The sequence below is a fragment of the Ylistrum balloti genome, unplaced genomic scaffold, assembly GCF_031769215.1.
Source record: "Ylistrum balloti isolate Yb309-2 unplaced genomic scaffold, AGI_CSIRO_Ybal_v1 Utg370018, whole genome shotgun sequence".
Lineage (NCBI taxonomy): Eukaryota > Metazoa > Mollusca > Bivalvia > Pectinida > Pectinidae > Ylistrum > Ylistrum balloti.
This window is the reverse complement of record NW_026782087.1, coordinates 75,607-96,991: the sequence shown is the minus strand read 5'-3', so window position 1 is coordinate 96,991 and position 21,385 is coordinate 75,607. Positions and strand designations below refer to the sequence as shown.

The 21,385-nt window shown below is 37.3% G+C and overlaps 4 protein-coding genes across 4 annotated transcripts in view; 1 reads left to right on the top strand and 3 right to left on the bottom strand.

Annotated features, from left to right (window-relative positions):
* Nucleotides 1–445: 445 nt before the first annotated feature.
* Nucleotides 446–4,441, bottom strand: LOC132548609 (NADP-dependent oxidoreductase domain-containing protein 1-like). The gene is made up of 5 exons (XM_060212478.1): nucleotides 4,239–4,441; nucleotides 2,463–2,659; nucleotides 1,351–1,692; nucleotides 913–1,099; nucleotides 446–614 (listed from the first exon to the last, which is right to left on the bottom strand). The coding sequence occupies exons 1-5, from the start codon at nucleotides 4,439–4,441 to the stop codon at nucleotides 446–448; spliced, it is 1,098 nt and encodes a 365-aa protein (XP_060068461.1).
* A 130-nt stretch (nucleotides 4,442–4,571) lies between these two features.
* LOC132548588 (protein FAM50A-A-like) lies at nucleotides 4,572–9,912 on the top strand. The gene is made up of 6 exons (XM_060212452.1): nucleotides 4,572–4,605; nucleotides 5,385–5,612; nucleotides 6,737–6,876; nucleotides 7,194–7,317; nucleotides 8,502–8,571; nucleotides 9,360–9,912. Exons 2-6 carry the CDS (start codon nucleotides 5,420–5,422, stop codon nucleotides 9,868–9,870), a joined length of 1,038 nt encoding a protein of 345 aa, XP_060068435.1. The 5' UTR covers nucleotides 4,572–4,605; nucleotides 5,385–5,419; the 3' UTR covers nucleotides 9,871–9,912.
* Nucleotides 9,913–15,286: 5,374 nt separating this feature from the next.
* LOC132548608 (protein starmaker-like) lies at nucleotides 15,287–18,666 on the bottom strand. The gene is made up of 3 exons (XM_060212476.1): nucleotides 18,610–18,666; nucleotides 17,178–17,536; nucleotides 15,287–15,431 (listed from the first exon to the last, which is right to left on the bottom strand). The coding sequence occupies exons 1-3, from the start codon at nucleotides 18,664–18,666 to the stop codon at nucleotides 15,287–15,289; spliced, it is 561 nt and encodes a 186-aa protein (XP_060068459.1).
* Nucleotides 18,667–21,264: 2,598 nt separating this feature from the next.
* Nucleotides 21,265–21,385, bottom strand: part of LOC132548602 (phosphofurin acidic cluster sorting protein 2-like) — a 64,961-nt gene continuing 64,840 nt past the window's right edge. The window contains exon 23 of the mRNA XM_060212469.1: nucleotides 21,265–21,380. Coding sequence (XP_060068452.1) covers nucleotides 21,265–21,380 — 116 coding nt within the window. The remainder of the gene's footprint in view (nucleotides 21,381–21,385) is intronic.

Genomic DNA, 21,385 nt, shown 5'->3' with positions numbered 1-21,385 from the left:
TTCAGTGGAAGGAGAAGAAATGATTGAATATAAATGGTAAAACTCCTAAAGTGTTTGATTTAACACGAATCTTCAACAACAGCAGAAAATATGTAATATTAAGTTTATGTGTATATATGTAATAGGTCAAAATTATTGCCTATTTTATTTGTTAACCTGAGACTTCCCTCTTAGTTATATAATCCTTCAGGTGTCACTTAATTGAGAAATAGAGAACACTGAAAAAATATCTCAGAAGAAACCAAATTGGCGGGTGTTGTGGGTAGAGCAGGAAATGCTTGTCCTTCCTTAACACCTGGTCCCAGACAAAGGGAGACATTGCACAAAAAAGTGAACAAAACTGTTAGATTAGAAAAATAACATTTAATCATATAAAATGTAGATATTATAACAATATTTCAGAATGACACATCACATACAGTAACACAGAAGTGTCAGAATCATGTCAAATTGTTCCATTTAACATTTCATAATTTTTTTGTTGCACATAACTGTCAAATATTCCAAGATATTTTTTCACAAATGCTGCTCTGAGGGGTGCGCATGTTGAGATTCTTTTGAGCACAGATGTTGTTACCTCTGTCAGCTGGGTCAGATTGAACCTTGGAAACATCCTGTAAAAGATTATAACTTGTTGTATAATAATAATTAAATTATTATTATTATTATAACTTGTTAAAGGGATAAAGTACAAAACACAGTCCAGTCGTAACAAATGGTATTGGTTATCGATAAGTAGTAAAATTAATAACAGAAGATTATCTATGGTTAATTACCAACTATATTTCATAATTTAATAGCAGTCCAAGTTCTGACCTGTAGAAATTACTCCTTATTCTCACTAATACATAAATATGTGAAACTCATTTGGTTTTAAATGGTTTGGAGAGTGATGCCCATATTGTTCCATACCCTGTTTGGTCAAGTGAGCTCCTAATGAAGTCCTCCTCACGCAGGTGGTCCTCCGGGATATCCTCAAACATGACAATGTGGAGGATACTGAGAGCATCCTCCTTGTTCACACGTAGAGTTGTTACCATGTTGATAAAAGCAAATATGATAATCTCTGCTAATTTCTCTTCACACATCACAACACATTCTGAAATAGACATTAAAATCTCTTAAAAATGTATAACACTATTACATTTTTTATAAAAAGGTCCTAGTTTGTGTAAATGAAGTAACCATTTTAAGTGGGCAATTGCAGTTGATTAGTTTTTCTTAAACATTCCCTGCTTTTTATCATTTCCCAAACCAGTTAAATGAAAATTGATTCTGTAACGTTGTTTTGATTTTTTTTTTTTTTTCAGTAAGTTTCAGCTTCAGCAATGATCAAATTTATAACCTCACCTGTTTTCCTGTATCCAATGGGACATGTTTTTTCTACAATCTCTGGATCCTCGAGGGCTGAGTTTACATTGATATTACAATTCCATGTATTCCTCTCACTTTCCTCTGACCAGCTATACTCTGGCTTCATCACACTGCTGGTACCCAGCAGTTGTTTAAGTCTCTTGGGAGTGTATGTACTGACAAAGGAATACACTATAGATGCCCGTGGTAAATGTTCACAAATTTCTTCAGCGACAGTTTGAATGTGTGATGGAAGCACACATAGAAATATTAAATGGGAAGTTGATGCCAACTTAATGTTGTCATGGGCACAGTCCACTCCTTTGTTTCTTAAATACTCTGTTGAAACAATTTAAAAAAAAAATATCAGATAATATTTTAACTGAATTTATTAAGGAATATAAAGATTTTAAATGTTGACAGTACTATTTACCAATAACTAGATAATACAACCTGACAGTGTGAGTATTTTCTATGTCTTGTAGTATGTAAAACATTTCACATGTATTTACATTAAATCAAATGTACCATTGCATGTTTGAAAAAATCTTAGCCAATGGGAAAGCATTGCTTACATCATGGAATTTCATCAAATTTGGTAAATTTCTTTACTGAAATTACTTAATGTGATTTTCTCTACACATCATTGATATTAATTTTGCTTTTAAATCTCTATAATTGATATTTGTAAATTTCATCAGTTAGTAATCTTAAATATTTATGCTACTTTTGAATCAGCGAAAGTCATTACCTCAGACACTTCACCTTATAACAGTTCATTACTAAGTTTTTTAAAATTACGATCATCGTGGATTTTGCGGTTATCCAAACTTTTAATACTTTTAATCTCAGTTATTTATAAAGCTATGTAACTCCTGGACAAATATCGTGACACTGGAGACTTGAGCTATTCTGGAGAAATTGCCTTCGCACTTTTCTAAAGTTGGCCAAGGTCACTTATTTCAATTAACATCATAGCCTATTATTCAATTAGGTTACTAGTCAAGAGTTCATGCTAAATTCATAGACAACAATTACTGGAAGTTTGATATAAAAACAGGTGCTCTTGGCTGTTTACCAAAATTAATTAGAACAATACAAAAACATACCAAGGGTCTCCGGTCGCCTTGTAGATATTTTTAAGTCTTTAGGGTTCATATCTCCATAAGTAAGCAGACAATGAGCAAGCTGACTCCCTAAACGACCACATCCTATGATTCCAACCTTCAGTGGGTCACGAGGTTCACGATCCTGTAATATCTTGGCAGTTCTTTTCTGTGGACTTTTAAGCTGTTTTTTCAACTGTCTGTAACAGATAGGTTATTTTTAATGTTATATCTTGAACTATGTATCCCAGTAAAATTTCTTTTACTTTCTTTAAAATTCCCTAAGACTTCTATTATGCCTTAAAAACGACACTTAAATACCCATACATAATCCTTTCCACACTTTACACTTAACATATTAGAAATGGTTGGATGGTCCTAAGGTGAAAACCCACTTAAAACTTAAAACTTAAAAACTTCAAACTTCAAGAGCATCCTCTCCACACCACCTGATGTCAACTCTCTCCTCACCATCTGATGTCAACCCTCTCCTCACCACCTGATGACAACTCTCTCCTCAACACCTGTTGTCAACTCTCTCCTCACCATCTGATAACAACCCTCTCCTCTACACCTGATGACAACTCTCTCCTCACCGTCTGATGTCAACCCTCTCCTCACCACCTGATGACAACTTTCTCCTCACCACCTTATGTCAACTCTCTCCTCACCACCTGATGTCAACTCTCTCCTCAACATCTAATGACAACCTTCTCCTCACCCCCTGATGACAACCCTCTCTTCACAATGTGATGACATCCCTCTTTTCACCATCAGATGTCAGCCCTTTCTTCACTGTGTGATGACAACCCTCCCCTGAACATCTGATGTCAACTCTCTCCTCACAACCTGATGACAATCCATTCCTCACCATCTGAAGACATACTTCTCCTCACCATCTGATGCTAACCCTCTCTTCACCATCTGAGGTCAACCCTTTTCTCAGTATGTTATGATGTCTCTCTTTTCTCCATCTGATGACAACCCTCACGTCACCATGTGACGATGATCATCTGTACTACACATTATCCACGGTTATTACTTCACACAGGATGAAATATTCATATAACCCTCTCTTAACCATTTTTGACAACAACCTGCATATCATCCTAGATTATCTCACAACACAATCTGATGACAAACCTATCTGATAATAACCCTACCTAGACAACGTAATGATAACCCTTTCTACAACATCTGATAATAGCCCTACCCACATGATATTGTGGTAACCCTCTTCACAACATCTGCTAACAACCCTCTAAAAATCTCATGACAACCCTCTACAGCATCTGATAATAATTATACCCAAAATATATGATGTTAACACAATCTACAAAATTTTATGAAAACCCTTTCAACAAAATCTGATAATAGCCGTATCTACACAATCTGACAATAATCCTCTCTATACTACCTGATGACAACCCTCTACACAATAGCCCTTTTCATACCATAAGATAATGTGTAAGGTCATACATTTAAGACGTCTCCAACCCATTCAATGATAATTAGCCTCTCCCCTCCGCTAGATCCAAAATCCTGCAGTGTCATCTCAAGAAAGACACCCCTACCTATCGTCGCAACAAATGACTTTTTATGTAGGATTAGAGATGCTTTACATTTGTATGTGTGTGAGAATTCGCAAATTGTGGAATATCCTGAAGTTCAATCGAGGGTTTTACAACATTTTATAACTTCGGGATGGAATATACAAAACCTTAAAACTAATATGATTATTGTACGAGAATACATTCTAGCTACGAAGTGAACAAGTACCTTGCTTCATGTAGGACACTTGCAAAATATGTTGCTTGGGCACATGAAGACACGGTGATGGCATGTGTCCTGTTACGGAGATGAAGAAGTTGTGTTTCCTCTGCAGACAGAGCACTTTCGAATTGTAATGTTTCTAAGTTGTTGGCAATATCTACTGGAGTTGTGTCATCCGAAGCCTGCTTCAGGCGCGTCATCAACTCCATTTTGTTTCTATGTAAATCGCGCACGCGCAAGCAAACGGACTTCCTGCAACAACTTCCGCTTTAACGCAAACTATTTACGCAGCTTGGAAGGGAACGTTTGGTAACGTTTGGATAGACAACGACTACACTATCAACATAGGCGCACACGTTTGTAAGTTATTCTGGTAAGATATAAACTTCGATTCTGTGAATGTAAATCGTGTTTTAATGAAACTGAAAAAGGGAAAAAGAAAAGACTTGGTAAATAATGTGTACCCTAGTGTATATATAGTAGGTCAGATAGTCCTGGCCCCACTTGTATAAAACATCTCAACTTGAGTTTTCCTTAAATCGAGATTTTCCTCAGTTGATATCTCCTCAAAAACGGCTTGTATAAAATTTTCTCAAGGAACAGGAGGAAGTCATCGGCTAGGATGTCTTCATGCAAGATATTTTCAAGGAGATATTATTATTAGCTGAGGAAAATCTGGGCTTGAGGAAATCTCAAGTTGAGATGTTTTATACAAGTGGGGCCTGATACCTTAGGTCATATATAGTAACACTGAGGTCAGATAGTCCTGATACCTTAGGGTAATAGCTTATTGCTGTAGATCATCAGTAAATGATTTAGATTTTCAGAAAGCTCCCCCATTAATTGACGCTGGAATTCGTTATGAAAAAAATCTTGGGAGTGAATAGGTGAATTATGCTGTATAATGGATGACAGATTGTCATTTGAAAGTGGCTTTCAATAGAGCTATGGACAAAAAAAATCACTGTTTGTAAGAATTTGTTTCAAATTTGACAAAAACTGGGCAATGTCACAAATATTTATCACTCCTGGGCCAAAGGAATGTAACTAACATTTTATGAATAAAATATATATATATATCTGTGGCCCCAGATTCACTCCTTACCTCCTGCTGTAATTCTATATATTAATTAACACCATTTCACATTACAGACATAGACTATTAAGGTGTGGTGTCATCAGCAATCATGGCCCAGTATAAAGGTGCTGCGTCCGAGGGAGGCCGTGCTGCCAACTTAATCAAGAAACGACAGAAGGAACAGGAAGAAATGGAGATAAAGAAGAAGAAAATTGAAGAAGAATTAAAGATTGGCAGCATACAGAACAAATTTGCAACACACTATGATGCTATAGAACAGCAGTTAAAGTCAAACACTATTGGTAAACATTGTTATTGATCTGATTCTGACGAAGGTGGAGAAATGCATGTAGGGATGTGAAAATACATCACTGCTGAAGTAGAGTTTAATTGTAGGGCTGTAGAAATACATCACTGCTGAAGTACAGTTTAATTATAGGGATGTAGAAATACATCACTGCTTAAGTAGTTTCATTGTAGGGATGTAGAAATACATCACTGCTGAAGTACAGTTTAATTATAGGGATGTAGAAATACATCACTGCTGAGTTAGAGTTTAATTGTAGGGATGTAGAAATACATCACTGCTGAAGTAGAATTTAATTGTAGGGATGTAGAAATACATCACTGCTGAAGTAGAGTTTAATTGTAGGGATGTAGAAATACATCACTGCTGAGTTAGAGTTTAATTGTAGGGATGTAGAAATACATCACTGCTGAAGTAGAATTTAATTGTAGGGATGTAGAAATACATCACTGCTGAAGTAGAGTTTAATTGTAGGGATGTAGAAATACATCACTGCTGAAGTAGAGTTTAATTGTAGGGATGTAGAAATACATCACTGCTGAATTAGAGTTTAATTGTAGGGATGTAGAAATACATCACTGTTGAAGTAGAGTTTGATTGTAGGGATGTAGAAATACATCACTGTTGAAGTAGTTTCATTGTAGGGATGTAGAAATACATCACTGCTGAAGTAGAGTTTGATTGTAGGGATGTAGAAATACATCACTGATGAAGTAGAGTTTGATTGTAGGGATGTAGAAATACATCACTGCTGAAGTAGAGTTTGATTGTAGGGATGTAGAAATACATCACTGCTGAAGTAGTTTCATTGTAGGGATGTAGAAATACATCACTGCTGAAGTAGTTTCATTGTAGGGATGTAGAAATACATCACTGCTGAAGTAGAGTTTAATTGTAGGGATGTAGAATTATATTATGAATAGAGATGGAGTAGGATGTTTTGAACCTAGATAGTGTAGAGGTATAGAGGATTGATTTAAGGTACATGTACATCATAGGTGTGGTCACACCTGATTTAAGGTACCTGTATATTGTAGATATGGTCACACTTGACTTAAGGTACCAGTACTTTAGTATTACAGTCCCGTGTGGTGTAAGATTTCATACTTTTATTTATAGGTCTGGTCACCCTTGATGAGATGCGAGCTAAACAAGAAGATGTCATTAAGAAGAGAGAAAAGCAGCTGGCGAAGAAACACTCAGAGGCTCAACTGTTGGATCAACAGAAGAAAGATAGGAAAAAGAAAGAACAAAGGAAGGTATAAAGGACAGGTTCTAGTAGTGGTTTAGGATTAGTAGATTCAACCATTGGTTTAGGGGAAATGGATATTCTACCTCAGGGTTTAGAAGGGCTATGTTTGGAAAGATCAGAAAAAAAAAGTATGGTATACCTCAAATTTAAGGAATTTGTTTTATTCGAGAGATGGAGTCAGTTACTGACAGAGATTGTCATGAGCAGGCAAACATTATTTTGATTGTGATCTCATAATATAATGTTCTCATTTTAACATGTGAAGGTTAATTTATGCACCAATGTCGGATAGAGATACCACCCTGTCAAATTTCATCTTTCCAGATGGCTATGCTTTCCTTTGATCCTCATGATGATGAAGAAGAGGAGGAGGATGAAGATGAAAAGATGGAAAAATTAGAAGAAATAAAAACAAAAGAAACTGAAAAAGGGAAAAAGAAAAGACTTGGTAAATAATGTGTATCCTAGTGTATATATAGTAACACTGAGGTCAGATAGTCCTGATACCTTAGATCATATATAGTAACACTGAGGTCAGATAGTCCTGATACCTTAGGTCATATTAAGTAACACTGAGTTCAGATAGTCCTGATACCTTAGGTCATGTATAGTAACACTGAGGTCAGATAGTCCTGATACCTTAGGTCATATATAGTAACACTGAGGTCAGATAGTCCTGATACCTGAGGTCATATAGAGTAACACTGAGGTCAGATAGTCTTGATACCTTAGGTCATATATAGTAACACTGAGGTCAGATAGTCCTGATACCTTAGGTAATATATAGTAACACTGAGGTCAGTTAGTCCTGATACCTTAGGGTAATATATAGTAACACTGAGGTCAGTTAGTCCTGATACCTTAGGTTATATATAGTAACACTGAGGTCAGTTAGTCCTGATACCTTAGGTTATATATAGTAACACTGAGGTCAATTAGTCCTGATGCCTTAGGGTAATATATAGTAACACTGAGGTCAGATAGTCCTGATACCTTAGGTCATTTATAGTAACACTGAGGTCAGATAGCTCTGATACCCTAGGGGGATATTTAGTAACACTGGGGTTAGAAAGACTTGGTATATTAGGGCTATATTTAGTAACACTGGGGATAGATAGACTTGGTATATTAGGGCTATATATAGTAACACTGGGGATAGATAGACTTGGTATATTAGGGCTATATACAGTAACACTGGGGTTAGATAGACTTGGTATATTAGGGCTATATATAGTAACACTGGGAATAGATAGACTTGGTATATTAGGGCTATATATAGTAACACTGGGGTTAGATAGACTTGGTATATTAGGGCTATATATAGTAACACTGGGGTTAGATAGACTTGGTATATTAGGGTTATATATAGTAACACTGGGGTTAGATAGACTTGGTGTATTAGTGCTATATATAGTAACACTGGGGTTAGATAGACTTGGTATATTAGGATTATATATAGTAACACTGGGGATAGATAGACTTGGTATATTAGGGCTATATATAGTAACACTGAGGATAGATAGATTTGGTATATAAGTTCTATATATTATGACACCACGGTCAGATATGCTGTATTGCACATTGTATGATATGAATCAGTACTGTTATAGCATGTGGACTTTTCTCTGACAGGGAAGGACCCTGATGTGGACACCAGTTTTTTACCAGACAGAGATCGAGAAGAAGAGGAAAACAAACTTAGGTAAGACCTACTCCAGGATGGAATATCATATTTAGCTGGTCACTTTCTGTTTAGGTCCCGTGGCCTCCAGTAATTGTAATTTTAAACTTTCTGTATATTTAAGCCTGTTACGGTCCTTTTAAACTCCCAAAATCCTTGGGCCTCTGTAATGGTCATAAATTGTTAGGGTTCGGGCCTCATTTTATGTTCCTTATAAACTATCAATTTCCTGGGCCTCTTGTGATGTACCTTCTGAATTATTTGGTCTCTGGGCCACTTGTTATGGTCCTCATAAGTTTTTATGGTTTCTGGTCCACTTTTAATGATCCTTATAATCTATTAAAAGTCCCAGGGCCTCTTGACTGTTAATGGTCCTTGTAGACAGTAAAGGTCCCTGGACCTCTTGTCATAGTCCTTCTGTAATATTAGAACTGGAGGACCTCATGCTTTGTAATGGTCCTTGTAGACTGTAAAGGTCCCTGGACCTCTTGTCATAGTCCTTCTGTAATATTAGAACCGGAGGACCTCATGCTTTGTAATGGTCCTTGTAGACTGTGGACCTCATTCACCTGTTGCTGATGATAGAAACAAGGACTTTGTCGACAGGAAAACATTTGAATTAACAGAATAAACATTACTTTATAATGAAAATTTTGATTCTAGGTCTTTATTATTTAAAAATAACGTTTTTTGTCAGTATCAACCAGATTAAATATCAGAAGTTAGGTGTTTAGTTATTTTCAGTCTCATGTAAAAAACGTTTCATCAAAATTGACAGTTTTTCATTTAATGTTTTTTCTTGATTATAGAGAACAACTACAACAAGAATGGGTTGGAAAACAGGAGAAGTTAAAGAATGAGGAAATAGACATCACATATAGTTACTGGGATGGGTCTGGACATCGGCGTCAGGTGAGGATGAGGAAGGGAAACACAATGCAGCAGTTCCTACAAAAATGTCTGGAGACACTACGGAAAGAGTTCAACGACCTCAAGTGTGTGACTGTTGATCAGCTCATGTATGTCAAAGAGGACTTAATTATTCCACATCATTACAGTTTCTACGACTTTATTGTCACTAAAGCCCGCGGCAAGAGTGGCCCATTGTTTAGTTTTGATGTTCATGCAGATGTAAGGATTATTAGTGATGCAACAGTGGAAAAGGACGAATCTCATGCGGGTAAAGTGTGTCTGCGGAGTTGGTATGACAGAAATAAGCACATTTTTCCGGCGAGTCGATGGGAGCCATATGACCCAGAGAAAAGATGGGACTCGTATACAGTGTCCGACAAAAATGCTATTAAAATCACTGTCAAGTAGATGTTTGTATCCATTTGTGTTCCATTAAAATCTTTGTCAAATTGATGTTTTTATTTGTAAATCATCCTTAATAAATATATATATTTATATATAAATACATGTAAGATTTGTAGTGAATTAATATCCTTTAATGTCTTTGTCAAGGAAATGTTTGAATTGGTCTACCAGTAAAGTCACTGTGGAGTAAATATTTGTACCGATTTGCCGTCCATCAAAGTAATTGTCAAGGAAGTATTGTATTTGGTCCAGTAATCTTCCATAACCAGAATCTGCTAAAATGGAGGGAATGAGTTCTGGCATTCATAGGTTACATATATTTCTATGGTGAGGAAAAGGGATGATGGCATTGACAATCATATCAAGTGTCTTACCTTGTTCAAATCAACGGATTTTGGATCAGATATCATATAATTTTTAATTAGTCATTTTTGTAGAGTTTTTTAGAGTTCAAAGGTAATGGTTATTGTAACTCAAAGCTACCTCTGAAGATTTTTCATATCATAATGGTGTTGGACCAAATTCCATACAAAAGTCGGAAAGGAGATATTTTAAACAGTTTTGAATACCAAGCTTCACCTCTACTGCTCACAGAGGTGCTGTGCTTCATATTTCAGCAGGACAGGAGTTTGTATACAAACACAATGGAATTGAAGCACCATTAAATGCTGTGGAGACAGGAAAAGGAAAAATCTGTAACAACAAAAACAGCAAAATTATGACTGATACTTTATTGTTCATTTTTTAAAATTTTTGACATGAATCAGTCCATATATGGTATAACAAAAGCCAGGATCTCTGGCCTGCAGTACTTACAAATAGGTCTGCACCTTTACTTATTAATGACATCACCATGAACTTTTATACAAAGGTCATGGACAGGTAGACAGCATGAGACAATATTAAAACAAATCACTTAAATCAATACTTTGTTCAGTACTAATACCATTACACCTTTGGAACAAGAGGATTGCATGTGGGAGTTAGCACACACATATCATAATGACATGAATTAAAATTAAGGTACAATTCAATTTTTCCCCTAAAAAAGATTTCTCTAAAAAGCATGTTCATAAAGTTTAATACCAAAACATTGCAGCAGCAGTGATATTATTTATAAATTATCACAGAAACAATGGACAATAAAAAACTACCATAAGTTACATCACCTGTTTCTTCATTGTAATTAACATTGTACTTAATTCATTATCAGGTTCCTGATAGTAATGTATCACACAATAAAACTAATCCTTAACTAAAAGTCCATTGATCTAGCAGGGAAAGCATCAAAGTCTGATGTGTTGTGTGACTGAGTGATGTGTTGTGTGACTGAGTCTGATGTGTTGTGTGACTGAGCCTGATGTGTGTGTGACTGAGTCTGATGTGTCGTGTGACTGAGCCTGATGTGTGTGTGACTTAGTCCGATAAGTGTGTAACTAACCCTCATGTGTTGTGTTACTAACCCTGATGTGTTGTGTAGCTGAGTCTGATGTGTTGTGTGACTGAGTCTGATGTGTTGTGTGACTGAGTCTGATGTGTTGTGTGAGTGAGCCTGATGTGCTGTGTGACTGAGCCTGATGTGTGTGTGACTGAGTCTGATGTGTCGTGTGACTGAGCCTGATGTGTGTGTGACTGAGTCTGATGTGTCGTGTGACTGAGTCTGATGTGCTGTGTGACTGAGTGATGTGTTGTGTGACTGAGTCTGATGTGTTGTGTGACTGAGCCTGATGTGTGTGTGACTGAGTCTGATGTGTCGTGTGACTGAGCCTGATGTGTGTGTGACTTTGTCTGATAAGTGTGTAACTAACCCTCATGTGTTGTGTTACTAACCCTGATGTGTTGTGTAGCTGAGTCTGATGTGTTGTGTGACTGAGTCTGATGTGTTGTGTGACTGAGTCTGATGTGTTGTGTGAGTGAGCCTGATGTGCTGTGTGACTGAGCCTGATGTGTGTGTGACTGAGTCTGATGTGTCGTGTGACTGAGCCTGATGTGTGTGTGACTGAGTCTGATGTGTCGTGTGACTGAGTCTGATGTGCTGTTTGACTGAGTCTGATGTGTTGTGTGACTATGTCTGATGTATTGTGTAACCGAGTCTGATGTGTTGTGTAACTGAGTCCGATGTGTTTATGACAAAATCTGACCTATTGTAGGCTGGATCCGACGTGTTGTATGGCTGAATCAGATGTGTTGTATGACAGGATTTCAGAACATAAAATAATTTAAGGATCTGAACATCCTGAAAAGCACATGTAATGTTAACTACATTAGACAACTCTAAACACAGAAACGGTATTTGTATTTAAGTGAAGTGTTATTACTGGGGAGACTATTTGTATATACAGCAGTTAACATATCAGTAAAAATGTGTAGTAGACCATTAGTAAGTTATCACATGTCATTGTCATCACCACATCTGCTGACCTGATGTTATATTACAAGTAAAATGATATCAGACTAATACGGTCATACAATTAATGCTGTCAAGTTGCAAAGTTGTACATAGCATTAACAATTGTATTGTATTATGCTCATAATGATAAATATTTGAGCAATTCTGTTAAAATACTTATCATTTATAGTGATATTGCAAATAAACATACGGTGAAGAAGTCTCAAGGTACTCTTCAATATCCTAACTCCTTGACAAACTAGAAAACGGGTAACTTTCCTAACTCCTTGACTAACTAGAAAACGGGTAACTTTCCTAACCCCCTGGCTAACTAGAAAACGGGTAACTTTCCTAACTCCTTGACTAACAAGAAAACAGGGAACTGTTTATTCTAATTCTCTGGCTAACTAGAAATTGGGTAACCCTTTTCCTAACTCCTTGGCTAACTAGAAATTGGGTAACCCTTTTCCTAACTCCTTGGCTAACTAGAAATTGGGTAACCCTTTTCCTAACTCCTTGGCTAACTAGAAATTGGGTAACCCTTTTCCTAACTCCTTGACTAACTAGAAATTGGGTAACCCTTTTCCTAACTCCTTGGCTAACTAGAAATTGGGTAACCCTTTTCCTAACTCCTTGGCTAACTAGAAATTGGGTAACCCTTTTCCTAACTCCTTGGCTAACTAGAAATTGGGTAACCCTTTTCCTAACTCCTTGGCTAACTAGAAATTGGGTAACCCTTTTCCTAACTCCTTGGCTAACTAGAAATTGGGTAACCCTTTTCCTAACTCCTTGGCTAACTAGAAACTGGGTAACCCTTTTCCTAACTCCTTGGCTAACTTGAAATTGGGAATGGGGAACTGTTTTTCCTATGTCCCTTGGTAACTAGATAACAAGAACTCTTGACGAGATACCTTTACACAGAAAGTAATATTGTATCAGGAGAATAAGTCCCTCAGAAAACCAAAACCATTGGTCAGCTGAAAACTGCAACCATGTCCTAAATTAGGAGTTGTCATATCTGTAGCATTTTGTTATGTTTTCTGTATTCCTTTAAATAAAGCACTGTTAAAATTAATTAAAACTGCAAAAATAAAAGCACTTTTTAAGACATATGAACAATTTTAAAAAGTGAACCAATAATTTCCCAGAAATCTAGGGCTATCACATTTTCTGTACAATTTAGGAGGGAGACTCCCACTTTTGTTTCCAATCTTAGAATTAATCTTCTAAAATAGACATAATTTTACAAATCTCATCTTTTTAAAGACGGAAGTCTAAGGGGGATCTTCATACACATTTCTCTGCAGCTTTAAAGTTTTAAATATAAGCAGTCTCTCCTCAAGGAAACTCCAGATGTTAGAACTAAAACAAATACATTTTCTGTTCCTTGAATTCCAACATAGATATTTGATCTTTTTTGTTGAATTACTTTCATTGTTAACAATACATGGCAAATGGCAGGGTGTAGGTTACCTGTTAAATTTGTGTTGTTTTATGTTGTACCCCTGTCATAAGTCAGTTAAGGGTTATCTGGAGCAAACACATCACTTTTATCTAATACTCTGACTAGTCATATACTGGACGTCTCTAGTGACTAGTTCCAATCTATATAACTACTGCAACAAAATCTGATAAACGTCAGTCAACACAATAAAGTCAGTTAATTAACACAAACCACTCATGTATCCCTTACAAGGGAAATTGTTTTTACAAATTGAAAACTGGGACTAAATGATGATAACTGACACCACTGGAGAGTGAATCGGGCACACTAGATACATTATAGTGACAACGAAGGACCCATGCAACACAAGCTGTGGCCGATGACATCACAAGCCCAAACAGCCTTTATCGTTCACCTGCTTTCCTATGAAGCCTATGAAGAGAAGATTTATACCTTGTTTGTCCAATATACCACTTGTTAAGATATCAGACCCTGGGCCTTTTGGTTTTCCTGGAAAATATGTGTAAAGGTTTTGACATTTATTCACTGTGACCATGAAATGGGTCAAAGTCAATTATTTGAATGAATTTAAAACTCCTTCATCCAAGTATTTTATTGGCCAGCTACCAAGAAAATGCCTCCAGTTTATTGAACTGAAGTCATTCAAAGGATAAAGTGACGACAGATGCCACACCAAAGCAGCGAACAAAGGCCATTTGGTTTCTCATTACTTTATTATGGTTATTTAACTTAACATCATCTACCTGAAGGGAGTTTTCCTATGTACAGAACATTTTAATACAGATCTGAAAGTTCGGAAAATATGTTTACAGTCTGAAATCAAATGTTGCCTACTTAACATGATCAGATTTCAAACATCAGGACAAAGAGAAACAACAACCTATTGATAGCATTAAATAACAAGAAGTTCAAATCTCGCAACAAGAATGGCCTTGTTAATCTGGGATAAAATAATACCCAAATATAGCACCATTACCTATTGATCCTATGGTGGATTATAGGAAGGGTGGGAACAGGGGCAATACTGACAGTCTATTTTGGTATTCGGGCAAGATCACAACAATACAAACAAATCTGCTACAAATATAGGCATAAAAACACAATCTATAATAGGGAAATAAATAAAACTATCAACAATCAACAGAACTTTCGTGGGTACTACCTGGTAGTCACTGTTCATTGTCACAATACTGGTCACCATCACAATACTGGTCACCATCACAGTGCTAGTCACTCTGTTCATCGTCACCATACTGGTCACCGTCACAATACTAGTCACTATGTTCATCGTCACAATACTGGTCACTCTGATCAATGTCACGGTACTGGTCACTCTGATCAACATCACCATGCTGGTCACTCTGATCAACATCACCATGCTGGTCACTCTTATCAACATCACAGTACTGGTCACTCTTATCAACATCACAGTACTGGTCACTCTTATCAATGTCACAGTACTGGTCACTCTGATCAATGTCACGGTACTGGTCACTCTGATCAACATCACCATGCTGGTCACTCTGATCAACATCACCATGCTGGTCACTCTGATCAACATCACATTACTGGTCACTCTTATCAATGTCACGGTACTGGTCACTCTGATCAACATCACCATGCTGGTCACCCTGATCAACATCACCATGCTGGTCACTCTGATCAACATCACCATGCTGGTCACTCTTATCAACATCACAGTACTGGTCACTCTTATCAACATCACAGTACTGGTCACTCTTATCAATGTCACAGTACTGGTCACTCTGATCAATGTCACGGTACTGGTCACTCTGATCAACATCACCATGCTGGTCACTCTGATCAACGTCACATTACTGGTCACTCTTATCAATGTCACGGTACTGGTCACTCTGATCAACATCACCATGCTGGTCACCCTGATCAACATCACCATGCTGGTCACTCTGATCAACATCACCATGCTGGTCACTCTGATCAACATCACATTACTGGTCACTCTTATCAATGTCACGGTACTGGTCACCCTGATCAACATCACAGTACTGGTCACTCTTATCAATGTCACAGTACTGGTCACTCTGATCAATGTCACAGTACTGGTCACTCTTATCAACATCACAGTACTGGTCACTGATCAATGTCACAGTACTGGTCACTCTGATCGATATCACAGTACTGGTCACTCCTGATCAATGTCACAGTACTGGTCACTCTTATCAATGTCATGGTACTGGTCACTCTTATCAATGTCACAGTACTGGTCACTCTGATTGATGTCACAGTACTGGTCACTCTGATCAATGTCACGGTACTGGTCTCTCTTATCAACATCACAGTACTGGTCACTGATCAATGTCACAGTACTGGTCACTCTGATCGATATCACAGTACTGGTCACTCCTGATCAATGTCACAGTACTGGTCACTCTTATCAATGTCACGGTACTGGTCACTCTTATCAATGTCACAGTACTGGTCACTCTGATCAATGTCACAGTACTGGTCACTCTGATCAATGTCACAGTACTGGTCACTCTGATCAATGTCACAGTACTGGTCACTCTGATCAATGTCACAGTACTGGTCACTCTGATCAATGTCACAGTACTGGTCACTCTGATCAATGTCACAGTACTGGTCACTCTGATCAATGTCACGGTACTGGTCACTCTGATCAATGTCACAGTACTGGTCACTCTTATCAATGTCACAGTACTGGTCACTCTGATCAATGTCACAGTACTGGTCACTCTTATCAATGTCATGGTACTGGTCACTCTTATCAATGTCACAGTACTGGTCACTCTTATCAATGTCATGGTACTGGTCACTCTTATCAATGTCACAGTACTGGTCACTCTGATCGATGTCACAGTACTGGTCACTCTGATCAATGTCACAGTACTGGTCACTCTGATCAATGTCACAGTACTGGTCACTCTGATCAATGTCACAGTACTGGTCACTCTTATCAATGTCACAGTACTGGTCACTCTGATCAATGTCACAGTACTGGTCACTCTGATCAATGTCACAGTACTGGTCACTCTGATCAATGTCACAGTACTGGTCACTCTGATCAATGTCACGGTACTGGTCACTCTGATCAATGTCACGGTACTGGTCACTCTTATCAACATCACAGTACTGGTCACTGATCAATGTCACAGTACTGGTCACTCTGATCGATATCACAGTACTGGTCACTCCTGATCAATGTCACAGTACTGGTCACTCTTATCAATGTCACGGTACTGGTCACTCTTATCAATGTCACAGTACTGGTCACTCTGATCAATGTCACAGTACTGGTCACTCTGATCAATGTCACAGTACTGGTCACTCTGATCAATGTCACGGTACTGGTCACTCTTATCAATGTCACAGTACTGGTCACTCTTATCAATGTCACAGTACTGGTCACTCTTATCAATGTCACAGTACTGGTCACTCTTATCAATGTCACAGTACTGGTCACTCTTATCAATGTCATGGTACTGGTCACTCTTATCAATGTCACAGTACTGGTCACTCTGATCGATGTCACCGTACTGGTCACTCTGATCGATGTCACAGTACTGGTCACTCTGATCAATGTCACGGTACTGGTCACTCTGATCAATGTCACGGTACTGGTCACTCTGATCAATGTCACGGTACTGGTCACTCTTATCAATGTCACAGTACTGGTCACTCTGATCAATGTCACGGTACTGGTCACTCTGATCAATGTCACGGTACTGGTCACTCTTATCAATGTCACAGTACTGGTCACTCTGATCAATGTCACGGTACTGGTCACTCTTATCAATGTCACAGTACTGGTCACTCTTATCAATGTCACAGTACTGGTCACTCTTATCAATGTCACAGTACTGGTCACTCTGATCAATGTCACGGTACTGGTCACTCTTATCAATGTCACAGTACTGGTCACTCTTATCAATGTCACGGTACTGGTCACTCTGATCAATGTCACGGTACTGGTCACTCTGATCAATGTCACAGTACTGGTCACTCTTATCAATGTCACAGTACTGGTCACTCCTGATCAATGTCACAGTACTGGTCACTCTGATCGATGTCACAGTACTGGTCACTCTGATCAATGTCACAGTACTGGTCACTCCTGATCAATATCTAGAAGCTGTTAATACTAACAAACAATCATTGCACCAGTATTTGAACACTATTTAAATATCACTTAGTAAATCCCCACCCCCTCCCTCGTATCTAAGTTTGATTATAACTGTATTGCAATATTATGTTTCTCATGGTTATGGAACATTATTTGATGGTAAACCCCACCTCATCAAAATTTAGGCCAGTATGTTGTAATTTTGGAAAAAGAAAGTTCCTTCCTTTAAAGAAAAAGTTGGCAGAATCTGCTTCTCATAAATGTGGTCTCTTTTTTAATGTACATGATAAACATAAAGGACCAGATACAAAATAATTTGTCTAATATACAAAGTAAAAAGAACCTGGTCATACTTTATTTGTTTTCTTCTGTAACTGGTGATGTTCAAGTTAAGTTCAAGTCAGACTATGGTAAATGTAATCGATACAAAAAGGTGGTCATACAAGGATGAATGTCTAGTAATCATTAGAGCAATTAAACTATAGAAAAACAAACACATCACATAGCATTAAAATAACTAACCCTTAGTAATCACATCTATAGTTAAATGAAACTATTACTAAAACTACAAAAGACCTGAAGCTTAATTTCAGGTCAGGAAAGAATAATGTATTATCAAATTCCCAAAAGTCTACTAACATTAACAATTCAAAACACTCTCATAATACTTGCATATACACTAATATTTCCCCAATTTGGACTCTGTCTATCATTACCAACAAGGAAAACATCCTTCTGTTATGTAGTATTTGGATATAAGAGTACAAATTTAGTTGCACTGCAGACAACTTGTCCAGAGACTTTTACAAATTTTAAACTCATCTTTCAATTGTTCAGTAGTGTTCTGATCCATCAATAGAAATACAATCTAACTCTCAATATATTGCAACAGAATCAAGTGAATCCCCAGAGACTAAGAAAACATGTATCATGTGATTCCAGTGGAGGTATTCCCTATCCAGAATATTGCATCAAAAAGTTAAAAAAAAAAAAAAAAAAGCAGTCAGTAGATGGGCAAAAAACCTTGCTCCAAAATAGAAATTCACAAGCACTTTTTGTTTGTGACAAGTTTCCACGTGAAAGAGAGTGAAAATTCTCTACATCATACTACAGAAGATGTTGGTCAATCAGACCTGAGTGTCTTAGACATTGAATCCTAGATAACACCATACATGCAGATTACCATTGGAGAATCTGTACGAATAAAAAAAACCCGAAAATTCTAGAAACTGCTTTTCCTTTTGGCTGAACGGGCCTTGATAACAACATAAAACACAACCAACTGATGTGACAGGATGCTAATGTTTGGTGAACCTGCATGGAAATGAAAAATTGAATAAACTGTTCAGAAATGATTTTCATATGTTGTTTTGTGTAGTTATAAAAGTCACTGTGATGTAGTCTGAGAGAAACCTTCACCATTAAAAAGTAGAAGTGTACATAAGTAAAGAAGAATTGCACTAATTATCTACAAACTGATGGACAGACACAAACAACATGAATAATATATATATATATATACAGCAAATAAGTTTTTGCTGAAGTTCAAAAGTTCAAACAAATCACATGTACCTGAAACTTGAAAGATATTTGATGGAGAGTGTGTGTTACAACAAGTACATGTTTACAAAACAGAACATAATGGAAATTAATACTGTGACCAATGCAATACATGTACATTGGAAAATAATGATTGTGAGAACACCGACATAAATAAGTCAGCTAACTTAAAAGAGTTTAAATATCAAAGGATTACTCGTACCTCATATCATATAAAAATTGTAACATGTCTTCACACTATTTACACCTTTGTTTATGGTCGACCTGAACTTCGTATCTTAATGATACATACTATTGTGATATATTCTTGATATATTGGAAACACAATACAGAAGGGAATTCAGTATTAAGATTGGTACATAGTTCTAAGGTAGGCAAACCATCAGTCAGATTAAGTCAGTAGACTGTATAATGCTTTATTTTTCTGCACTTAAGTGGTATAACATCACAATTTCAAGGGACGTTTTACCATCATCATACTTTTATTAACATAGCACTTCAACACGTCAAAGAAATTGGGAAAAATACAAAAAGTGGACAACTGCTAAATAGAAAAATAAAATCTTTGTAAAGGAAACTTAGCACAGGAAAGTGCAAAAGGAACTGAAGGTGTCATCAGAAAACATCAGATCTACGGTAAACAACAGATAAACACAGAAAGAGACCTTATATACCAACAGTGGTGTTGTTTCTCTGTAGAGACCTTATACACCAACAGTGGTGTTGTTTCTCTGTAGAGACCTTATATACCAATAGTGGTGTTGTTTCTCTGTAGAGACCTTATACACCAACAGTGGTGTTGTTTCTCTGTAGAGACCTTATATAACAAGTGGTGTTGTTTCTCTGTAGAGACCTTATATACCAACAGTGGTGTTGTTTCTCTGTAGAGACCTTATATACCAACAGTGGTGTTGTTTCTCTGTAGAGACCTTATACACCAACAGTGGTGTTGTTTCTCTGTAGAGACCTTATATACCAACAGTGGTGTTGTTTCTCTGTAGAAACCTTATATAACAAGTGGTGTTGTTTCTCTGTAGAAACCTTATATACCAACAGTGGTGTTGTTTCTCTGTAGAGACCTTATATCAACAGTGGTGTTGTTTCTCTGTAGAGACCTTATACACCAACAGTGGTGTTGTTTCTCTGTAGATACCTTATATACCAACAGCGGTGTTGTTTCTCTGTAGAAGTCTCTAAAGAAATCTGATGTACCAACCCAGGTCAGACAGGTAATATATGCAAAGAATTATAAATAGAATGAATCACAAAAACAGGGTATCAAATGAGAAAGAAATCATATAAATCACAGCCAGACTATACCGGGGACCTTAAAGTTGATATGATACCATTGGTATGGACAAAGGGTAACACATTGTTACAGAGACTGGTTCTACAATACAACCATTGGGCATCATAAATAAACATTTATCTACAGGACACACAGAAGCACTATCACAATAAACATTTGGCAATCTGGACCCTTACTGGCCGACCGTACCCAGCCCACCCCATACAACATTAAAAAGTTTATCATACAAATCCTGGAGAAAGCATTGTCTACTGGTAGATGGTCTCGCTCCATTTCACTGTCCTACACTGACAGAGTTAAAGCAAAGTCATATTGGAGACCGTTTTGTCTGTGTTAAAGCTCTTGGTTACTGTGGTAACCATGGTGAAGGAAGCCCCGCTATGTTGTTTTCGTATTTACTTAAGCACAGGCACGGTCACCAGGTATTGCACCTGTCCATTAAAATAAACTGACCTTGGTCGTTAAAACAACCTTGGAATTACAAAAACATTTGGACATCCACACAACATTGGGATATATCCTGATAACCTTGGAAAAAAGGTGACGTAGGTTCAAAGGATCTCAGCATTACAGAAGACAACCACAGGGAACGATTTGATATGTGTTTGCCATTGTGACGATAACTGGAAGAACTTGATTCCTCTCCACTCTGTACCGTCCACCATCACTGTG

What these genes read in the sequence shown, in the direction of transcription:
- LOC132548588 (XM_060212452.1), top strand. Translation starts at nt 5,420, where the DNA reads ATGGCCCAGTATAAAGGTGCTGCGTCCGAGGGAGGCCGTGCTGCCAAC. An exon ending in AAAAGAAAGAACAAAGGAAG is followed by an intron (nt 6,877 to 7,193) that starts GTATAAAGGACA and finishes TCATCTTTCCAG; the next exon opens with ATGGCTATGCTTTCCTTTGA. An exon ending in GAAGAGGAAAACAAACTTAG is followed by an intron (nt 8,572 to 9,359) that starts GTAAGACCTACT and finishes TCTTGATTATAG; the next exon opens with AGAACAACTACAACAAGAAT.
- LOC132548608 (XM_060212476.1), bottom strand. Translation starts at nt 18,666, where the DNA reads ATGAGTTTAAAATTTGTAAAAGTCTCTGGACAAGTTGTCTGCAGTGCA. An exon ending in TCTGCAGTGCAACTAAATTT is followed by an intron (nt 17,537 to 18,609) that starts GTACTCTTATAT and finishes GACATTGATAAG; the next exon opens with AGTGACCAGTACTGTGACAT. An exon ending in GACATTGATAAGAGTGACCA is followed by an intron (nt 15,432 to 17,177) that starts GTACTGTGACAT and finishes TGTTGATAAGAG; the next exon opens with TGACCAGTACTGTGATGTTG.
- LOC132548609 (XM_060212478.1), bottom strand. Translation starts at nt 4,441, where the DNA reads ATGGAGTTGATGACGCGCCTGAAGCAGGCTTCGGATGACACAACTCCA. An exon ending in AGTGTCCTACATGAAGCAAG is followed by an intron (nt 2,660 to 4,238) that starts GTACTTGTTCAC and finishes TATCTGTTACAG; the next exon opens with ACAGTTGAAAAAACAGCTTA. An exon ending in AGCTCACTTGACCAAACAGG is followed by an intron (nt 615 to 912) that starts GTATGGAACAAT and finishes AATCTTTTACAG; the next exon opens with GATGTTTCCAAGGTTCAATC.